The sequence below is a fragment of the Macrosteles quadrilineatus genome, unplaced genomic scaffold, assembly GCF_028750875.1.
Source record: "Macrosteles quadrilineatus isolate MER2022 unplaced genomic scaffold, UCM_ALF_1.0 Scaffold_9__3_contigs__length_116548681, whole genome shotgun sequence".
NCBI classification, from domain to species: domain Eukaryota; kingdom Metazoa; phylum Arthropoda; class Insecta; order Hemiptera; family Cicadellidae; genus Macrosteles; species Macrosteles quadrilineatus.
In genome coordinates this window covers 2,513,390-2,535,317 of record NW_026542602.1, presented here as the reverse complement: position 1 = coordinate 2,535,317, position 21,928 = coordinate 2,513,390, and the positions used below count along the sequence as shown (strand labels likewise).

The 21,928-nt window shown below is 36.2% G+C and overlaps 1 protein-coding gene across 1 annotated transcript; it reads left to right on the top strand.

The window, feature by feature from the left end:
• Window positions 1-489: 489 nt before the first annotated feature.
• On the top strand, window positions 490-21,832 carry LOC129004088 (mismatch repair endonuclease PMS2-like). The gene is made up of 14 exons (XM_054432481.1): window positions 490-671; window positions 1,278-1,437; window positions 2,014-2,219; window positions 2,816-2,955; window positions 3,693-3,801; window positions 4,327-4,527; window positions 5,402-5,566; window positions 6,147-6,345; window positions 6,841-7,598; window positions 8,353-8,501; window positions 11,708-11,808; window positions 20,138-20,235; window positions 20,745-20,894; window positions 21,590-21,832. Exons 1-14 carry the CDS (start codon window positions 606-608, stop codon window positions 21,644-21,646), a joined length of 2,559 nt encoding a protein of 852 aa, XP_054288456.1. The 5' UTR covers window positions 490-605; the 3' UTR covers window positions 21,647-21,832.
• Window positions 21,833-21,928: the final 96 nt, after the last annotated feature.

Sequence of the window (21,928 nt, the reverse complement as noted above, 5' to 3'; positions counted from 1 at the left end):
GAAAATACCGTACTAGTCTACTTCTAAAGAAGATGAATAACATAAAACAGGGGAATAATAATGTTGATCGGTTATAATAACTATTTTCTCCCTAAAACTAATAAAAAATAAAATTTTTAACAGTACTTACTCATTATTAAACAAGTATATGACATAGGCTATCATAAAAAAAACCAAATCATTGTAGGACTAATGAAATTATTTTTGTAAGGTCAGTAAGATTGAAAATTTCATTATGAAGGTTAATTACAAGTCTCAAGTCCTATATTTAGTTCTTTACTACATCTTAATTTGTGGGATTACTCAAAACTAATTTATCAGGGTTTTTATTCGTTACTTTTAGAGACAGGCAAGAGTGTTAAAAGGGAATTTTTGGTTTGTTGAGGGTAATTTTTAGAAAAAGCGGGTAATTCTTTGCTTTGGAGGGGGTAATCGGGCCATAGTGGATTGGCAACACTGTTTACACTATTTACAGATTACAAGTACAACCTAACCTAATTTTATCTGTTTTCTTAACAATGAGTTAATTTTATTTTACTGTCAGATAATTCTAAATTTCAGTTTTATGAACAACAACCACAAAATTAGCTGTCGATAAACTGAACATGAATACATCGAAAAATATAAAAGCAATTGACAAGGAAGCTGTACACCGCATTTGCTCAGGGCAGGTAGGTTTTGTGTAGTGTTAGTTGTTGGCTAGTAATTATAATTAATTTAAATATAAGTAATTTACGACAGTAATATAGTTTACCAGATCTCAAATAGAGCTTCTTGATGTCATTTGCGTTTGCGTAAACTTCTCACCCTCGTAAACACATTTTCTGAAAGAGTTAGTAGGAATTCTGAAAAGGGGCGCAATTGCATAGACTTAATGTGAGAAATAGTATATTACGTTACTAGTCCTGAAAATAAGTGTTTACCGGACGGGATTACCATACGAGTCCGGTACACACATTTTGGACGAGTTACGTACGATAGTTTACGCCATACTACTTAATCCGTACAAATCCTTATATATTTCCATCAACTAAAGGACAAAATGTTTTTGTTTATAACCACTAATTGCCACGCAAATACAGTATAATCAGCTGATTGGTGTCCGGCAAAACTCATTGCAGAACAGTAGTACGCAATGAAACCCCATTTGAATAAGCTGGCGGCAAACAGCTGTTTTCTGGACTAAATCCTTGCGTGGGAAGTTCGTCAAAATGATGTAGTGTGGCGTAAATATGTTTATAATAGGCCTAATCCAAAATTTTTCAACTTTTTTTCAGGTGGTATTAAATTTAGCTGTGGCAGTTAAGGAACTAGTTGAAAATAGTTTGGATGCAGGCGCCACTGTAATCGATGTGAGACTCAAGGAGTATGGCAGTGAGTTGATCGAAGTTACAGACAATGGCAGTGGTGTGGAGCCAGACAATTTTCAAGGATTAAGTAAGTACTTTCAAATGTAATTTAACATAGGTTACTGTAACCTTAGGTACCTAATTTGTATCTTCAATTCACTAACTTGAAGTCTTATAGAATATAAGGTTGCTTTATTTAATACTCTACGCCACAATTACTTAATGACTAAGGAAGTTTTCTCGTATTCAAACCATAAACTGCTTTTAAACAGTTTAATCCACCACCTTTCTTAAAGCCTCATCTTGCCGGACCTACTTGCAGGACTATGATAAGTTCTCTAGAGAAAATGTTGTAGGCCTACCGGTAACTTAATAGGTCCTATATAGTCTAGGTTTTGGTAGGTCAATTAGGTAACACAGTTTGCTTTTTTACTTTTCCTCATTGGAAGTATTCTACCTAGCCAAGACTCTTTAGTGGTCAGAAAAACCTAGCCTATTTAAAACCAAAATCATGACATAAAATCTCTTCTTTAAAAACCTATTTTTCTAGTAGGCCTAACTAAGAAGACTCCAAAAGAGGATGGCCGAACTGAACAGATTCAACTCAATTGTGTTTAACTCGTGCAGTGAACCAGACAGTTAAGATTGTGTTTACATTCAACAGCTCTCAAACATCACACATCAAAACTGCAAGACTTTTCGGACCTTGTGTCAGTGGAAACTTTCGGTTTCCGAGGAGAAGCTCTGAGCTCCCTCTGCTCTCTGAGTGACCTCACAGTGACTACAAGGCACACCTCTAGTGACTGCGGCTCCAGATTGCAGTACGACCACAATGGTCTGATCACCTCATGTACCTCTGTCGCTCGGCAGGTTAATAAAAGACTTAACCCTGTAATTATTAGGCCTACTGTAATTTACTAAAGCTGCGCACAGGAATATTTTGTAAGCAGATATCTCTGAGAAAGTAAGTTGAACTCTATGCCTTTAAGAAAAATCCCTAATCGGTCACTTGGCTTCCTTTCAGTTCGCACAAAATCTGTGTACTCATTTCTTTACCGGTACCGTATTAACTTCTTTATTCTTCACTTTCTTCTTTCTTCTTCTTCTTGTTGACCTGGTGCCTATTGGAAATCAGATTCCCTATGGGAGAGTAGGTTCGAGTCCTACCGACTGTGCCATATACTATTGGGATGCTTTAATAAAAGGCCCATGTCAGTTAACAGCCATTTTATTTAGTGTAAGAGCGAGAGTTTATTCCAAGAAGTCCTACTTATATAGACTCGACATAGAGTATCAAACTCAACTTAAAATAAATATACCATTGATAATTTAGATTAATAACATGTACATATATCACTAGTAAGGACTTTTTAATTGTTTAGCTTTTTTAGTAGACTGTTTCAACCCTCTGTTCTCTTACATTTGTTATTTGTTACTTCATTTAAAGATTATTATCATTTTTTCAGGTGGGAACTACTGTAACCTTAGAGAACATCTTCAGCACACTGCCAGTGCGTCACAAGGAGTTTCTGAGGCATCTGAAGAGAGAGTTTGGCAAAATGACACAACTGCTCTACGCATATTGTCTTGTATCTACTGGGGTCAAGTATGTCTGCAATATTCATTGACAGTAAATTAATAATTTATAGGGTAAATATACTTCAATAATTTGGGTAGCTAGTCGACGGGACAAAAGTGATAAGTTCCCATGGATAAACCAATAAACGTTCTTTTTTTAGGGAAAGTGCAGTTCAATCTTTATTGTTTCTGGCTAGAAAAGTAAAAAATATAAAGTAAAACATCCTTTGTTTAAATTCTTTATACAGGAGTAGTGGATAGCTTTATGCTTTGCTGTTGTAAGTTTTAATCTTACTGTGAGAAGTGGCTGATCTAGTGTTTAAAAACCAAGTCTTCTGTCCTTCAGGTTTGGGTTTAATTTCCGTCAACCTCCAACAGCTGTTACCCTGGTAGTTTGGAGGCCTCTAGAGTTTAAGGTCTTCTTTAAAAAAGATCATGAGGAAAACTTTCTCTTTGAGAATTCTGTCTTTTAAAAGTAATAAATCAAAAACTTTTGTGAACAGTAACATTTTGTTGGCTCTTAAATCGAAAATGTAGTGAAATAGACATTAACAACTTTTCAGTGAATATATGATCTTAATTCAATTTCTTTTTGATACAATATAATAAGCCTAAACAAACAAGACCTGGTGCCTATCGCCTATCCCTTAGTATTGGTTTCCAACTCATTTTGCTTACTCCAAATTGTATCACAGTAAATGTTTTATTTTTTGTAATTTTGTAAACTGTAACACTTCTACTATAATTTTATTCCTAATGTTTTAGAATCACTTGCACAAATCACACCAAGAAAGGTGGGAAAATGACGGTGGTCGCTACTCAAGGCTGCAAGACAGTTCGTGAAAACATCGCTTGCGTATTTGGAACAAAGCAGGTGGGACAAACAATGATAATTGTATTCTTTGTATTGAACTTTTTTTTCTCAACCTCTCTATGAAGTTTTCTTGATAAAATTAATTTGCTAATTTTACCAAGAATAATTTAAAAGTTAAACTGACACACACGTACAATAATCAAATTGAAGTAAGCTGTCACTTTGGTGATCAATCCACAATTGACCCAATGTAAGAGTATTTTGTAGTTAAAGCAATATTATAAATGTTAGTTTAGTGTTTTTTTTTAAATATATTTTTATTTTTGCTATCCCAGTTTTAAGAACTTGAATTATTAGATTTACCTTTGTTGTTGTTGTCTGTGTTCTTGAGTAGGTAAGATGTTTGTGCCATGCATTTTGCCAGGCTTGTGGGGAATCTTTAGGAGCCTTCTCTGGTGCAGATCTTCAGCTGGCAAAATGCAGAGGGTGACACAAACATCATACACACTCAAGAACACAGTCAACATCAAAGGTAAATATAATATGTTTTCTATTCCTAGGCCAAATAATATGGTTTGATTTCAGTTGGCCAGCCTGTTAGAGCTGAAAACAGTCACTCCGAGCGAAGAGATGTTGGAGCAACACAGTCTGAAGAACCTGGATGTGAAAATAGAGGAAGTGTTTCAACTAGAAGGTTTAGTCTCCAGTTGTGCCCACGGTCTAGGCCGGTCTACGAATGATAGACAGTTCTACTACGTCAACTCCCGGCCTTGTGAGCCCACAAAGGTAAATGAAAACTTTGATATGTCACGTAAACATCTAATTACAACTCATTTGATTATTACAAGCAGTAAAAAAATTATTATTGAAATGTAAAATATATTTGTATATTTTTTAACATTTGTTCCAATGATTGAAAAATGCTTGTATTTAATGCTCATAAAGATTATTTGAAAACTTGGAAGCTATTTATGGCAACGCACCAATGTTACAGAAAATAATACCTTAGTAGGCTAAGCATGGGGGGCAAAGAAGGAACATATACATTTTCAACTCATTGAACTTAATATTTATAAAATTTCATGATATCTCGCTTTAACACGTACGCTGCGGCACATCAAATGGCAGACGTAGCCCGCAGTGTCGAACAAAGCCGATTGCCGGGTAATTGGCTTTCAAATTTCGGTCTGATGTAGGCTATAGCAAATAACGCTCGGTGATATCCTGCTTTACGAGGAGAGTCGACGTAGTTCACTAAAACGCCCACAGATAGCAGCACTGCTTGGAACATAGCCGGTCCCATTATGATTTTATTGCCAATTGGAGGGAGGAAGACGGGACAACAAGTTGATTTTCAAGCTTGCCAGACGGGGATTTTACGGGGAAATTTACTACCAACCTACACGTTATCACCTACCTTAGTCACATACTACACGATGGTATAGGTCCACCTTCGACCAACGCTAGAGCAAAAACGAAGATATACGAATTGCCGAGCGTTCCTGATCTGGTATGGACGCACCCTACAGGCACCAAGTACTGTATCCAATCGATGACACAACGTGTTAAAATCATATGGGCCTACAATACATAATCACCATATATTGCCTTGGTATATTACTTTCCAAAACTATTTAACTTACTATTTTTTGTCACTTAGGTAGTTAAAGCAGTGAATGAAGTTTTCCACCAATACAACCTTCATCAGCAGCCGTTTGTGTTTCTGAACGTGAGCAGTGCCCGAGACTCTGTGGACGTCAACGTTACGCCGGACAAGCGACAAGTGTTTCTGGAACACGAGAAACTTCTCCTAGCGACTGTCAAGGTACTTACACACACGTTCACATTTCCCGTAGCAGGGTGTCAACTGATCATTCAAAATCACTGTTTTCAATAGGAAATTACAGTAGTAACTGGCAAGTCACTATATTGTCATCTAAATCTGATATTGTTTGAATCTTTAATCTATCAACTTGATTAAATTGAATATTTAAATCTATTACCTGATGTTGTTCATTTTACCTTGATTGTACATTGATTTTATAAGGGAGTCATAGAAGTCACTGAATAGTGCATGGTTTCAAGAGAGTTAGGGAGTCATTGAAATGTCATTGGCTTTACAGAGGTGCCAGAAGAATGATTGAAAAGTCACTGATATTATAAAGTTACTCGTCATTGAAAAGGAACGATTCTGAAAGGGAATCAATAAAAACTGAAAAAGTGAAAATGAAAAGTCACTTATTTTGCAAGGGAGTCACAAAAAAGTTTCTTCACTTGGTTGTCTTTGAAAAGTTACTGTTTTTGGAATAAAACTAGTATTCATTGAAATATGGGCAATCAAAGAACTTATAACCTTCTGTCCTTCTGAACTTGTAAACCTAATCTGTCATATGTGATTGTTTTAGGCATCTCTTCAAGCGTTATATGAGAACATTCCTTCAACCTATACAGTAAACAACATTCAGACCTCAGTAAGGAAACAAGTCTCGCCGCAGAAAACAAGTTCACCTGTTAACAGTCCAGCTTCTGTGCTGAGCCAGTTTAGGCATGCTTCGGCTGGGAAACGGCAAAGCATAGATCCACCTAACTCAAAACCAGCAAAACGTAAGTGCTTATTAGCTTTGATTTTAATGTTAAGCGGTAAGAAAAAATTGAGTCCCACAGGATATTCTTTTTTATAAATAATCATAAAATTTGATCTGGTAATATTTTAACAAGAAATTGTAAAAAAGTACGTATACTTAGTCCTTTTAACCCTCACAACCCCCAACGCTTTTCCAAATTTTTGTGATGTTTCTTATCCCTCCAGTTACCTATTTGTGTTAACGTTTTTGCTTATTAAGTTTTTTTTATTTTTATTTTTGTCCTAGGACGCTAGGCACGAGCCTGTGATTGTTTTTCACATTACTTCAGGCTAGACCTAGGGGTTGCGGCATTATCACTTAGATAAAATCCATTGGTGACTTGGCGGGGATCGAACCCGGGACCTCAGCTCGCTTCCCTGCTTATTAAAGTAGAAGGATGTTCAATTTTAATGTCAAGCAAATGGGAGAGAGTATTTATCAGTTTGCTGATACGGTTTATTTATTTATGTTTCAGAAGTTAAATTGGACTCAATTTTTGCCAAGCAAACTCCAACCATTGAGAGTTTTGTAAAGACAAGTCTTGACATCGTGGATCAGAACATTGAATCAAGTCTAAACTCAGCCAGTTGCACGGGAAATAACAGTGTTAACAATGTGGAAGACAACACGATTTGTGAAATAAGTGAATGTACTTCAACAGTCAACAGAGAAAACACTAAAGTTTATACCGGCGAAGAAGTATCAAATTTTGAAACATCGTGTAAAATCGACATTTTATCGAAAAGTTTTGAAAGTAGAACTAACTCTCAAAATTCAAATTTAAGTCAGATCTCAGATCCTGGCAGTACTGTTGAGGAAACTTGCACAGATAAGTCAAATGTGCAAGACATTGAGTCTGGTGTGTCGAGCCAGTCGTCAAGTGAGTTGACAACTTCATCAGTAACGGTAGAGTCTATAAGTAAATCACCCGATACTGGAATTGACAACGATGTAATATTTAGTTCTCCTTTGGAAAATGTTTGTGATGAAAGAACTGACAGTAAAAGTGTGATTGTGGAATTTGACTCTCAAATCGGAAGTGGTGATCACAGAAGAAGTGTTGAGGTTGACGTGTCGATCGGAAAAATATCTGAATACTTCCGACAGGCTTGTGCGACGGAGAATGCAGCCGAAGAAAAACAGGTTAGGTTCAGAGCTGTTATTGATCCGTCAAAGAACAAACAGGCTGAACAAGAGTTGAGCCGGGAGATTTCCAAGGGTATGTTTGCAAAGGTAACGTAACAATTTTTTAATCATTTCCGATTATGCTTAGAAATTATAATATCTTGATTGGCAAAGAATAAACGTGCTGTATTTTAATAATGGATTGTGTGAATTGAGGGTTAAATTACATGTGTCCTGTGTTATTGTTAGAGCAATCCATTGTAAGTTAGTTTAATTTCACTACAACGGCTGTTAAAAATTGTAAAGTTTTTTTGGGGTAGATAAAATAAAATTAATATCCTTGTCTTGCCTACAAATTGGTTTTGTATAGGCCTAGCCAAAAATCAAAATAGTCACATATTAAATTTGTTCAGGTAACCCAGCCTACCGCAAAAAGGCCTAGGGTTCGTTTCTCATACTAAAATACAATAAATTATGATAAATTATAAATTATTTGATCTGTGCAGAGCTTCAAACTACACCTGTGATTCGATTTTGGTCAAATCTGGTACCATGGGTACTAATCCATTGTATCTCCACTCCAGATTATTTTCAAAAAAATGGCTTGAACGATTTTGATTGTATTTTAGGATGTTATAGTTCTTATAGGTAACCTTAAAAAATGGCACAGGCCCCAACACAGTAAAAATTACGGTTCAAAACTGTTTGCAATTGTTGTGCTTTTCCCCCTAAAAACCCACATTATAATTGTTTTGCATCTAAAAGACGTAGGATGTTCAATTTTCTTGTTAAGCTAATGGGGAATTATGTGTCAGTTCAGTTTGCTTACTGAATCTTTCTATTAAAGATTGGCTCCTTGCAGATGGATGTAATCGGACAGTTCAACTTGGGTTTTATCATCGCAAGACTCGGCTCTGACCTGTTTATTGTTGATCAACACGCTACAGACGAGAAGTACAACTTTGAAACATTGCAGCGGACGGAAACCATCTCAAACCAGAAACTGGTTGTGTAAGGGTAAAACTACATAATGTTTTTAATTTTTTTTTTTTTTAGAACGTAATAAAATGGGTCTACATAAAGTACTTGTTAGAGACAGGCATGTTACTTTGGGTGCCGTTGAGGGACCGGATGGTGTAATGGCTTTTGAACCTACCGAAATACTAAAGGTAATGGTAAAAACTCATTTCCCTGGTTGTATTGTTTCTGAAGTGCAGCAGGAGGAGGTGAGTCCAGAGCGGCCTAACCTGGGCCGTCGTGCCACTCATTCTATGTGGAGCACTGCTTGCCGCATAGTCACCTTCAGCAAGGTAAGATGGGCTGTTGGCTTATTACGACCCTTCAAATCGCCGGGTCCTGATGAGGTAAGACCTGTTTGTTTGCAGGAGGGTCTTGATACAATTATACACCCACTCTGTAAACTTTTCAGAGCCAGCTTAGCCTTAGGACACATTCCCTTAGGGTGGTGTAATTCGCGTATTGCATTTATTCCTAAACCAGGAAGGGATAGTTACACTGACCCTAAGTCATTTAGACCCATTTCTCTATCTTCTTTCTTTCTTAAGATCCTAGAAAAGTTGGTCTCAAGATATATGATGGATACAGCTCTTAGGACACATCCTCTACATACTAATCAACATGCGTATGTCTCAGGAAGATCATGCGAGACTGCGCTGCACCAACTTGTAAGCAAGATTGAGAAAGCTCTAGAGAGCAGTGAAGTGGCCCTGGGTGCCTTTCTCGATATCCAAGGTGCTTTTGACAATACTGGTACTCCAGCGATTCTTAATGCGGTGAGAGCAAGAGGTTTTCACGGTATAATTTGTAGATGGATTGAATCCTTGCTTCTCAGTAGGAAGGTTAGGCTCTCACTCCACAATGATACGATCGAGGCAAGAACTACTCGAGGATGTCCTCAGGGGGGGGTTCTTTCTCCTCTACTTTGGAATTTGGTAGCAGACGACCTTATAAGGACCCTCAACGAAAGTGGGGTTTTCGCCTTAGGTTATGCTGATGATGTTGCAATCCTTGTGGTTGGAAAGTTCCACGGAACCATAACTGACCTTATGAATAGAGCTTTAAGGGTAGTGGACCGTTGGTGCCAGGAAGTTGGGCTCTCTATAAATCCCAGGAAAGTTGTAATGGTACCCTTCACAAGAAGGAGGAAACTGGATGGGATCGGCCCACTAAGACTGCAGGGTACTGTAATAGAGCTGCAGAATCAGGTGAAGTATCTTGGTGTGATTTTGGACAGATCACTTCACTGGGGACCACACCTTCAAAAAGTCATTGAGCGTGGCAAATGGTCCCTTATGGCATGCAGGCGGATGGTAAGTGGCACATGGGGGTTACAGCCTAAACTTATGCACTGGCTGTATGTATCTGTTGTTCGACCCGCCCTTACATATGGTTCGCTTGTGTGGTGGCCAAAGATGGAATCAACTATAGCTGTTAAAGCTTTAGCAGGAGTTCAGAGGCTTGCTCTTATTATGATAACTGGGGCAGTAAGTAGCTGTCCTGGAGCGGCACTTGACTGTCTGCTTGACATGCTACCTATTGACATTTATATTAAGGTGGTAGCAAGTAAAACAGCCCAACGCCTTAGATGCGAAAACTTATGGATAGCCTCAGGGAACAATAAAGGGCACTCTAAAATTGTTCAGGTGGTACATAATGATGAATTGGACTTACCTTCAGACCACATGTCCAAAAAATATTCCTTTGGAAAGCCTTTCAAAGTACTAATACCAGATAGGAAGGATTGGTCTGGCGGAAAAGGACCCATACCCACAGGTGACTTAGAATGCTATACTGATGGTTCTAAGATCAAAAATGGGGGCACTGGAGCAGGTGTGCATTGGATGAATGGAGGCACTGGCATTTGTCTTCCAATGGGGGTGTACCCAACTGTCTTTCAAGCGGAGGTCACTGCCATTCTAGTTTGTGCTCAAGAACATCTTAACAAAGATATCAGAGACAAAACAATCAATATCTTTACTGATAGTCAAGCGACCTTAAAAGCATTAAACTCTTACGAATTCAACTCCAGGCTCGTGTGGGATTGTCTTGCTTCTGTGTCTGAGTTGGGTAGGAGAAATGACCTTACGCTTTGCTGGGTACCAGGACACTCAGGCATTAAAGGAAATGAAGCTGCAGACAGATTGGCAAATACTGCCTCTGCGACATCATTGTTAGGCCCGCAACCCTTCTGTGGCATCTCACGAAACAGTGTATGTTCTGCGATTGCGTCATGGGCCAAGGAAAAGCATCGCAAACGCTGGGTCGATGTTCCCCTTCTTAGGGTCAGCAAGCTTACTCTGTTTAGGCCTTCCAAAAAGGTTGCCTGTGACCTCTTGAGACTAGACAGACGAAGAATTAAATTAATTGTTGAACTGATAACTGGTCATGGAAGATTCAGGAAACATCTACAACGGATGGGCTTATATGATGGTGAACCGATCTGTAGGTACTGTGATAGGTCAGAAGAGACAGCTGATCACTTACTCTTTGATTGTAATGAGCTCTATGACGCTAGATCGATAACTCTTGGAAATATGGCTAGAGGTAGATTTCTTCCTGAGGATGAACTAATTGGGAAGTTACAGGCATTCATTGGGCGCCTCAACTTGTAGGTCAACAAGAAAGCAATTAAGTATCTGGGGTGCGCAATAATTCGATTTCGGATGAAGTGCTTTAAGGTCTCGACCTGCCCCTGTTAGATAAGATAAGATAAGATGGGTCTTTTTACTTAGTTCCGAAGCTAGTAGAATTTGTTCAGCGAGAATTTTGTCAAATAGGCTCTCGCCTGTGCTTACTTCTGGTTAAGCTAAGAGGTTGCAATAATTTCACTTGGATAAAATATATTGGTGATTGGCAGGATTTGAACCCTGGACCTCGGGGACCAAAGTCTCAGGCTCTACTTTTTGACAAGCTTGCTCACCTACATTCATTCAGTTTATTCGAGTGGAGTAAAAAAAAAAAATACTTGACTGTTCTTTTAAATTTAAATACTAACTTTCTCATTGTCCTAATAGCTTCTAAACATTCTTACTGTGTGAAGAAAGTATAATAGATTACTTTGAGTAGAGTGTATTCTGAGAGATGTGAGAAGTTTTTCCAAACTAAACATTGACTTGTTTTTGTAACTAACAGTACTTCCTTGCTGCGTTAAGTTGGAAAATATTTTTATGCTATTAAATTTGAAAAATGTGTTTTAGGCCACAAAAGTTGGAATTGACAGCTGTGAATGAAGCAGTGCTAATCGATAACATTGACGTTTTTAAGAGAAACGGATTTGAGTTTATAATTGATGAAAATGGTAAGTATTTTTTTTTTACTTTCCGCATGAAATATACCATGGCAGATTAAAACTGGCCCTTGTATAATATTTTAGATAATATCCTGTAATCAACCTTCAACTTAGGTCTACAATGGAAACTCCATGTACAAAATCGAAACTTAAATTTATTAATTATTATACAAATCTGATAGTGAAAGAAAAGAAAGGGGGTTCACAATAAATTGTACAAACAGTGGGAAATGAATTTACTTTAAAAAAACTTTAGGCTAGGCCTATTACAATGGTTTTAATTATTTAAGTTCAATGTTATAATTTAGGCTACTGCAAGGATCTTTCTCAGGTGGGGTGATCGAGCGGCATTTGAAATTAATCTTGTGATATAAGCCTAATTAAATTTTGTTTTAAAATATAAAGTATGTTCGAATTATAGATTGGTTGAATTAATAATAATTTTGAATAGGTTAAGCTTCTATAAGTTCTTGACTTTGAATTTGAGTACAAATGTCCAAAGGTTGGGCCTAAAAAAAGTTTTAATGGCTTCCAAAGGGGTAAAAGTCTATTGGAGTAATCTCACCAAAATTGATGTCTTCTTTGAAGTAAAGTTCTTGATGTTGTAAATTATGAATGTTCGTCACAAGGATGGTTCTTCTTTCAACAAATTTCACAAATTTTGTCCGAATAATGTACTTTTCTTTATAAAATTTTAATATTAAATATGTAGTGTCTAATTTGCATCTTCATACTATCTTGGCTCTATTGGAAGTGATGATGGTCTGATGTATTGTTGCACTCACATATGTCAATGCCGACTTAATAACATAAAATTATAGGCCACTGTTCACAAATATATTATAACAAATTTCATTTGCTAGAGAGCTAAATTATAATTTTGAAAAGTTATTTAAATAAATTATATTGAATTTGAAGCAATTTTGTTACAAAAGTTATAGGCTATTATATATTTACATGATATTAGGTTATTTGAAAATTTCTATATTATATTGTATTAAATTGATTACCTATTGGTCTGCATGGACAATTAATTACTATATATGGTTTGAAAAGGGATTAACGTTTAGATAAAATGAAAACATATGGTGGAAATTAAATTATTCTATAAAAAAAATATTGGTGAAAATATTGAATTGTTACAAAATCCCCGCAGAAATGGAGTTATAATGAAATTACTAACGACATTTCGAACTAACAATGAAAATATTTACACTGATTAAAACTGATAACAACTAACATACAAACAAGAAAAGAAAAAAACAATAAATTATTACTTTGAAGTACATGAACATAACAAAACATTAATATCCTAACTAACATAATGAGAGATATTTAAAAAAAACACAATATTTAAAGGGGTTTCCTAACTATATAGCATAGATGGATTTCAAGGTCTTTATCCTTCACTAACTCCTATTATTTTTTATAAATCATTTTCCTAAAATGTATTATTATGTAATGATTCGTTTACTGTTCTATATACATACATTCATTTGATTGTTTTATGGGGAAAGGGGAGGGGAATTGTTTCTATTATGACTGACGACTGTACTCAACACAACAGGCACGCACTAATCGCATCACTACTCTTCATGTTTGGAGGGAATTTTGGTTTGTTGGATCTTGAGGGGTGATGTACCTTTTGAGGGCAGAGACGTGGTAGGGTCCATATTCGTTTTCTTCTATTAGGTCGATAACGTTGTACGTTGAATGTCCTAATTGTTTGGATATTTTGAAAGGTCCCTCGAAGAGCTCGAAAAGTTTGGCGGTCTCGCCATATGCAGCGTTGGAAAGGGGGTGGTTTTTCACTAGCACAAGTTCTTCGATGTTGAAGGTTACAGGGTTGTTCCGTTGATTGCGTTTATTCGCTCTTTTCTGCCTTTTGGATTGGATTCTTTCTGAAGCGAGGAATAGTTTTCTTTCCAAGGGAATGTTTGGAGTAAAAGGATTTCTGATGTAGTTTTCCCAAAATTTTAAATCTTTATGTCCCAACTGTAGTTCATTTGGACTGAAACCTGTGGTTTCGTGGCATACTTCATTAAGACAGTTATTAATATCGGTTATGTAACTTGCCCAGTTTTGGTGTTGGTGTGAACAATAAGTTCTCAGACATCTCTTGATTTCCTTTATCGGTCTTTCCGCTAGATTATAACAAGGGTGGTATAGGGGGCTGTACACTGGTGTAATGTTATGTTTTTCTAAAGTTTCCGTCCAAAGTTCACTTTTAAACTGTGTCGCATTGTCCGACTGAATGCGTCTGGGAAATCCAAATTCTTTGAAGTGGTGGTCAAATAATTTGTGGAGGATGATTTTGGTAGTGGCACGTTGCATGGGGTATAGTTTTACGAACTTGGTATAGATAATATTTAACTTTGAGCCCAATACTAAGTATCTAATTTTCTGCAGACAGTAAACGATTGCCAAAAGTTCCTTCTCTGTTGTTGTATACCGCTGCTCGGCAGGTTGTAATGTCCTAGACAGGAACATAATTGCAGCTTTATCCCCGCTGTCTAAGTATTGATATACATGTCCACCAATAGCGACATCGGAAGCGTCAGTTTGCAAATGGAACGTCTTCTTGGGATCTGGGTGAAAAAGAACATTGGTTTTAAGGAAGAGGTTTTTAACTTCTTGGAAGGTCTTATCGTCTTCTTTCGTCCATATGAATTTATTCTTCTTTGAAGTGAGCCGTAAAAGGGGGTAAACAGTACTGGAGTATTTGTTGAGGAACTTGTTATAATAATTAATGCATCCTAAGAATGACTTCAATTCGGTTCTATTTTTAGGTGTGGGGAATTCTATTATAGGCTTGATTCGGCTCTGATCCATTTCTAAACCGCTCTCAGTGAGGGTATATCCAAGGAAGGGGACAGAACTTTGACAAAATTTGGATTTGGAGAATTTGGCGGTCATGTTAGCTTCTTTTAGTTTGTTGAAAATGTAATTTAGATGAGTTAAGTGTGACTCAAAATCGGGCGATACTATACAAATGTCGTCAATGTAAATCATAGTAAAGTCTTTCACTGATTCGTCGAACACTTGGTCAAGAGCTCGTACCAAAGCGGCTTGCGACGTTGATACGCCAAACGGAGTTACTTTGTACTGATAGGTCTTCCCGTTGAATTGAAAGGCGGTGTATTGTTTTGACTCTTCAGACAATGGGATTTGCCAATAAGAAGAAGTAAGGTCTATACTGCTTATAAACTTAGCGTTGGGACATCTGGCTAATAATTCGTTTACGGATTGGTTACATTCGTAATCAGGGACAATTACTTGATTTATGCTTCTCGCATCTAAACACAGGCGGATCTCTCCTGACTTCTTAATGACTGGTATAATGGGGTTTACAAAAGTACTGTAACATTTTTCGATCACGTTTAAGCTTTCCATTCGTTCGATTTCTTGAAGGACTTTATCTTGATGAGCAATGGGAACTGGATATGATTTCTTCTTAAAATTTTGAGGATTTTCAACTTTTAAAGTATGCTTGTATTTGTTGCAAACTCCTGGTTCGTCTGAGAAGACATCTTTATACTTTAGTATTAGAGATTCAAGTTTAGAACGCTGTTCTTCATTAATTAACTGATTATCGGCAAGAGAACTTTTGACTATCTCTGGTGAAATGCTGCTTTGAGTTTTCCTTATTTGTGAACTGTACCTTTGTGTATTTATTTCATTGGTATTATTATATATCAAATCATCTTCATAACTGTATGTTTCACTTGTATTGTAGTTAATGTAGCAAGATATTCCGTCAATAGTTACCTCTCCGAACTTCAAATTCACATCATTATTATTAATATTTATATTTATTGATTTGTGTTCGAAGTCGATTCGTGCATCCCATAAGCTTAAAACATCTGTTCCTATAATTAATGATCTTACTAGGTGCGGTACAAGCAAAGTTTGTATGTATGTTGGTTGATTATTCACTTCAAATGGCAGCAATAAGATTTTAGATACCCGTTTAGATTTCTCTCCGGTGGCAGTTTTAATGAATGTGTTACTAACAGGGAGTTCTTCAAATTCAGCTAATTTGTGTTTATTTTCATTAAACCAATTTTCGTTTAGACAGGTAATGTTAGAACCAGTGTCAACTAAAGCACAGATAGGAATATTACTGATTTTTACATTTATTTCTGGGCAGTTTGCTTTAAAATTGTTAGTACAAAGTTCATCTATCGTTTCTTCAGTCAATAGGAATTCACGGTTACAACAAATTGTGTTAATATATAAAAGTTCTATGTTATTTTGGTTGTAATTATTTATTTTATTATTTGGTCTGTTTAGTCCGATTTGATTTACAGGCGCTGAAGATTCTAGATTGTTGTCGTTAATTGGCAGTGTTGTATACAGACCAGCAGTTTCGACAGCGCCTACCCGTTTAAAGGCAGCTGCCCGCTGTACTGTTGTGTCGTACTGTTAGGCGGTCGGTGTTGTGAAGAAACTTGCGAAATTGAATTACACATTTGGACTTGCTCTGATGTTGGGTACTCACGGTCATGGAATTGATTCGTGTTATGTTGAGGATTGTGAGTAACCGTCATGTAATTCACATTGCCTCGCTGTTGTTGTGGTGGTGGTGGATATCTTGGCTGCCAACTTGGATTATGTTGGGGCCTGTGGTTTTGATAGTACTGAGATTTTTCTGTCTTTGGATTGTAGGTATGGGGATTAGTGTTCTGGTAATGATTTTGAACTTGAAAGCTGGGCCGGTTCTGGTAGTTTCGATTGTTATGGTAGTTATTAGGACAATCGTTTCGATTTTGGTTATTGTGGGATGGTGATGGATTGGAGTTATTTTTAGGCCGTTTCTCTGCGTCGTGTAGATCTTGTCGTTGAAGTAGTGCTTCAAACTCGTAAACACTGCTTGCATTTTGCACACGTCGTGCGTCTTGAATAAGTGGGCAGAAATGGTCTGACAAAATAGCGACTATTTCATCTTCAGTCAGCGCTGGAGTGAGGGATCGTAGCGTGATGACTCGTTCAATAAAATACTCGGATCGAGTTAACTTTCCGTTGGGCTTGTATTGTTCGGATTCAATTTTGTGCTTGATTGCCCGTTGAAGGTCACGATTCCAATACTTCGAGATAAATTGTGTTTCAAAATCTTCCCATGACTTCAAATCATTCTTTACCAATGAAAACCATCGTGAAGCTTGGTGTTCAAGGCTTGTTTCAAGAACGTCTTTTAAGGTTTCGATGGGGTTTTGTTCGGTGCTTTGCCGTGAAAGTAATTTTTGGTAATATCTCTTCAGACGTGTTAGATATTCCGGGGGATTATGGGATCGACCACTGAATTTAGGTAAAGTCAAATCATTGGTTAAGATTGAACTTCCACAAGTTACATGGATTTGAGGTGTTAGAAAAGTGGTTTCTTGTTTTAGCTTTTGTTCAAGCTCGACTTTAATGTTAGTAAATCTAGCTTCTTGTTCATGTATGAGGTTAGTTACTTGATTAAGTGTTTCTGTTGTTTGCCGAATTGTATTTTGGTTGTGCTCGACTACCGGTGCCAATTCATTTCTAATTTCAGTCGTTTTTACATTTACATAATTTTCTAAATCTGATTTAGTGTTCTGGGATGTTTCATGGATATTTAGGGTCAATTTGGTTTCAATTTTGCGACTTTCGTCAGTGATGATTTGATTGGTCTTAATGCGTTCATTGGCTACAATATTGGACACTTCTTTTCTAATTTCGTCATTCTGTTTATACACCTTTTTAATTATGTTGTGTTCAATTTGTTGTAGTTCCAAAGTCTGTACTTGTTGGATAGCACGGATTTCGTCTAGCTCCTTACGCATATTGTTTTGATTTTCTGCTAAAGTGTCAAATTTAGAATTTAATTCATTTTTAACCTCGTTTAATTCGTGTTTGACCTCGTTCTTTACTTCATTTAGGTCGCTTTTTACTTCATTTAGGTCGCTTTTTACTTCATTTAGGTCGCTTTTTACTTCATTAAGACCTTTATCGATTTTATTTCCAAGCAATTCGAATAATGAGATTAATTTGCATTGAAAATCATCCGTAACGACTGTCGACTTAGTTGGTGAGGCATTGACAGGTGCAGTGACGTCACTGTTTAACTTTGTGAGAGTCAGCTGGCAGGGAGAAGGAGACGGGGTAGCATCGGAAGTCTTCGGTAGCGTTCGGGTGTTGTCGTCGGCGAAGACCGGCGTCAGTGGCAGCTGTTGCTGTTTCTGTTGGCCTTGACATTCAAGATGGCGAATTCCAGTGTCAGTGTCAGTGTCTGCTTGAGAAATGGCGTCTATCATGTTTACTTCTGCTTCGGTTTTATTAAACTCGGTGAAAAGTTCGTTATTATTGTGCCCGGGTAGATTGTTTGATTGTTCGACTTCGTGTTGTGTTATTACGTTGTCGGGTTGTGCTAACGAACTGTGTTGTGTGAATGTTGAAGTGTTATTATTGTCAGTGGGGACTTGAACGTTGTCAACTGTGTCAGTCATAGTTATTGGGTTGGGAATGGTAATGGTATTGCGGGACCTTAAGTTATAATTATGGGGCATGGGATTACACAAGAAGGGAAAAGGATATTATTTACATTTATGGTATGTTAACTCAATAAATCTCTTTAACTAAATTGTGAGTTGTTATTTCTCTATCTTAACTGCTAACAAACTTCGTTCTAAGGTTTCAAAATTGCTTCATTTGGATCACAAGATTAAATTCGTTGCCAATACGTTGGTGCGCCATTTTTGTAATCAACCTTCAACTTAGGTCTACAATGGAAACTCCATGTACAAAATCGAAACTTAAATTTATTAATTATTATACAAATCTGATAGTGAAAGAAAAGAAAGGGGGTTCACAATAAATTGTACAAACAGTGGGAAATGAATTTACTTTAAAAAAACTTTAGGCTAGGCCTATCACAATGGTTTTAATTATTTAAGTTCAATGTTATAATTTAGGCTACTGCAAGGATCTTTCTCAGGTGGGGTGATCGAGCGGCATTTGAAATTAATCTTGTGATATAAGCCTAATTAAATTTTGTTTTAAAATATAAAGTATGTTCGAATTATAGATTGGTTGAATTAATAATAATTTTGAATAGGTTAAGCTTCTATAAGTTCTTGACTTTGAATTTGAGTACAAATGTCCAAAGGTTGGGCCTAAAAAAAGTTTTAATGGCTTCCAAAGGGGTAAAAGTCTATTGGAGTAATCTCACCAAAATTGATGTCTTCTTTGAAGTAAAGTTCTTGATGTTGTAAATTATGAATGTTCGTCACAAGGATGGTTCTTCTTTCAACAAATTTCACAAATTTTGTCCGAATAATGTACTTTTCTTTATAAAATTTTAATATTAAATATGTAGTGTCTAATTTGCATCTTCATACTATCTTGGCTCTATTGGAAGTGATGATGGTCTGATGTATTGTTGCACTCACATATGTCAATGCCGACTTAATAACATAAAATTATAGGCCACTGTTCACAAATATATTATAACAAATTTCATTTGCTAGAGAGCTAAATTATAATTTTGAAAAGTTATTTAAATAAATTATATTGAATTTGAAGCAATTTTGTTACAAAAGTTATAGGCTATTATATATTTACATGATATTAGGTTATTTGAAAATTTCTATATTATATTGTATTAAATTGATTACCTATTGGTCTGCATGGACAATTAATTACTATATATGGTTTGAAAAGGGATTAACGTTTAGATAAAATGAAAACATATGGTGGAAATTAAATTATTCTATAAAAAAAATATTGGTGAAAATATTGAATTGTTACAATCCATGAATGAGAATTAAAATTACTTTTAGAAGATAAAAATGTTTTTGAAACCTTATTAGTGATACTTTTTTACAGTAGGCCTACTTGGCTTGTGGAGATGTTGTACCCAGTCAGTGAGTGTGTGGGTTTTATTTATTTTTTTATTTATTTAACTAAGCATTAAATGTAGTTAATTACTAGTGACACTTTAGCCATCTTAATATAGTAATTACCACAAACTTGATGAAATTTGAACCAGTAAAAGTGCTTAGTTGTAGAAAATCTGGGTTTTTAGGAAAAAGGGATATAAAATAAAACTTAGTCATGATATAGTAGGGGCCTATGTTTTTCTTTTATTTCTCAAACATATAGGTATAAGTATTATAAGAAAATGACTTAAAAAACACGAATCCACAGTAATCAGCTATTCAAACACACTGTTCACACACTTAGTCGAGCAGTTAGTGCGTACTGAGTTGAGCAGATGCTTGAGCATCAATTTCAAAGAACTAAATCTATAACACCATAACATTGGAATGCATAAATAACTATTTGAAAATAATGGGTTTTCTTAATCTTTTTACAGCTCAAACTACATCAAAAGTGAAACTAGCTTCTGTACCAATGAGCCGCAACTGGACATTCGGTAAAGAAGACGTTGACGAACTATTGTTCATGCTTCAGGTGGGTTTAGAATTGGAATGAATTATGTCAGTTTATTAGGTACATTTAATCACTGATAATCTGATCAGGTATAACGTTACAGCACCATAAAGCTTAACAACATATTTTTATGTTTTTTTTATTTATTCATCTTTGTTGTTTGCATTTTTTAAAGTTTTTTTTGTCAGGGAATGTTCCAAACCGGAAACCCTGGTTTTGTCACAGTACTATCTAAGGTTGACCCTTTTATTAGATAGGATGAGTAATTGATAGAACATTGGTGACCAATGGCATTTTGGTCCAGTAACAATAGAATTAAACCAGCGGCCTTCAATTTAAAGGCGAGTGCTAAACCACTTGACTACCCACAAGATTTATGATCATAAAGTTACAGCCTAACCGATTCACGGGGACCAAACATGTACACAAAAACGACCTTTACTACTCTACAAATATAGACATGATGGCCTATTTTTAATTTTTAATTATAATTGTATGCCTTCAATGTTATCAATGTTGTTTTGTCGTAGGACGCGCCAGGTACACTGTGTCGACCGTCACGTGTGAGAGCCATGTTTGCGTCGCGCGCATGTCGCAAGTCCGTCATGATCGGCTCGGCACTCAGCCATGCGGAGATGAAGCGGCTGTTGGTTCATATGGGCGAGATTGAACAACCTTGGGTAAGTAGCTAGTTTATTTTGTGACAACTAAAAAATCAAGAACCTTATTGTGTCGATGTAGGAATAAAATAATCGTTTCAGTTGTAACTGAACTAGTATTTATGTACCAAAAGGTTTTTAGAGACTAACTAGTCACTATTTTACTGATGACTCACTGAATGGTTTAAATTTACATTCACTGATTTTTGTCGGAACAAAAAAAACTGTTCATTTAATAGATTTACGAAAGCTAGAAGCACCTGGTAGAAAGCAAAGTAGTCATGTTTGCATCAATAACACAATGAACCAAATACATTTTACTGTGAAATATACAACTTCAAAAAGAAGACTGATACGTAGATCAAGGTTTAGAACATCCAATCCTTCTAAAGAAATCTTAGACTAGAGTGAAATATCATTGTTGTGTGATACAAAATTGTTTGCTTCCTATGAACCCCTGAACTTGAAATTTCTTTGTTAAGCTATCTAAAATCCTGCCCTTTGAAAAAAAAAACTTCAGCCTCATAGGTTTCCTTCAAATTAAAAATGTTTAATAGATATGTTGGCAACTTGTGTATGGCTGAAAATTGTGGGAACTTTGCAGATCCTTTTATTTTATCCTCTTAGAAAGCACTGAAAGCAGATCTCTAGATAGATCTTAATTTACATGATAGGCTAATCTTTAATTTTACTGATATATTTGTTTGTTTTTTCAGAACTGTCCTCATGGCAGACCGACCATGCGCCACCTAATTAATTTGGACTTTGTATAGTGTATAGTTAATGTTGGCGTGACTAGAAGATATAAAAACAAAAACTGTTCAAGGGTTCTGTCAAGAGCACAATCCATGCTCTTATAAGCCTTATGAGCCACTTAGCTTAAAAGTATTTGCAGGCCTTATAGTAATAAACCTGGCGCTAAATATGTTTCTTTGGTATAGGCAGTTCATAGTTCCTGGATAGTTATAAAAATACTTTGTTAAGTTCCCAATGATGACTTCAATATCTAAATCTTAATCTTTCATTCACATTTTGCCATGTCTTTTAAACATTTT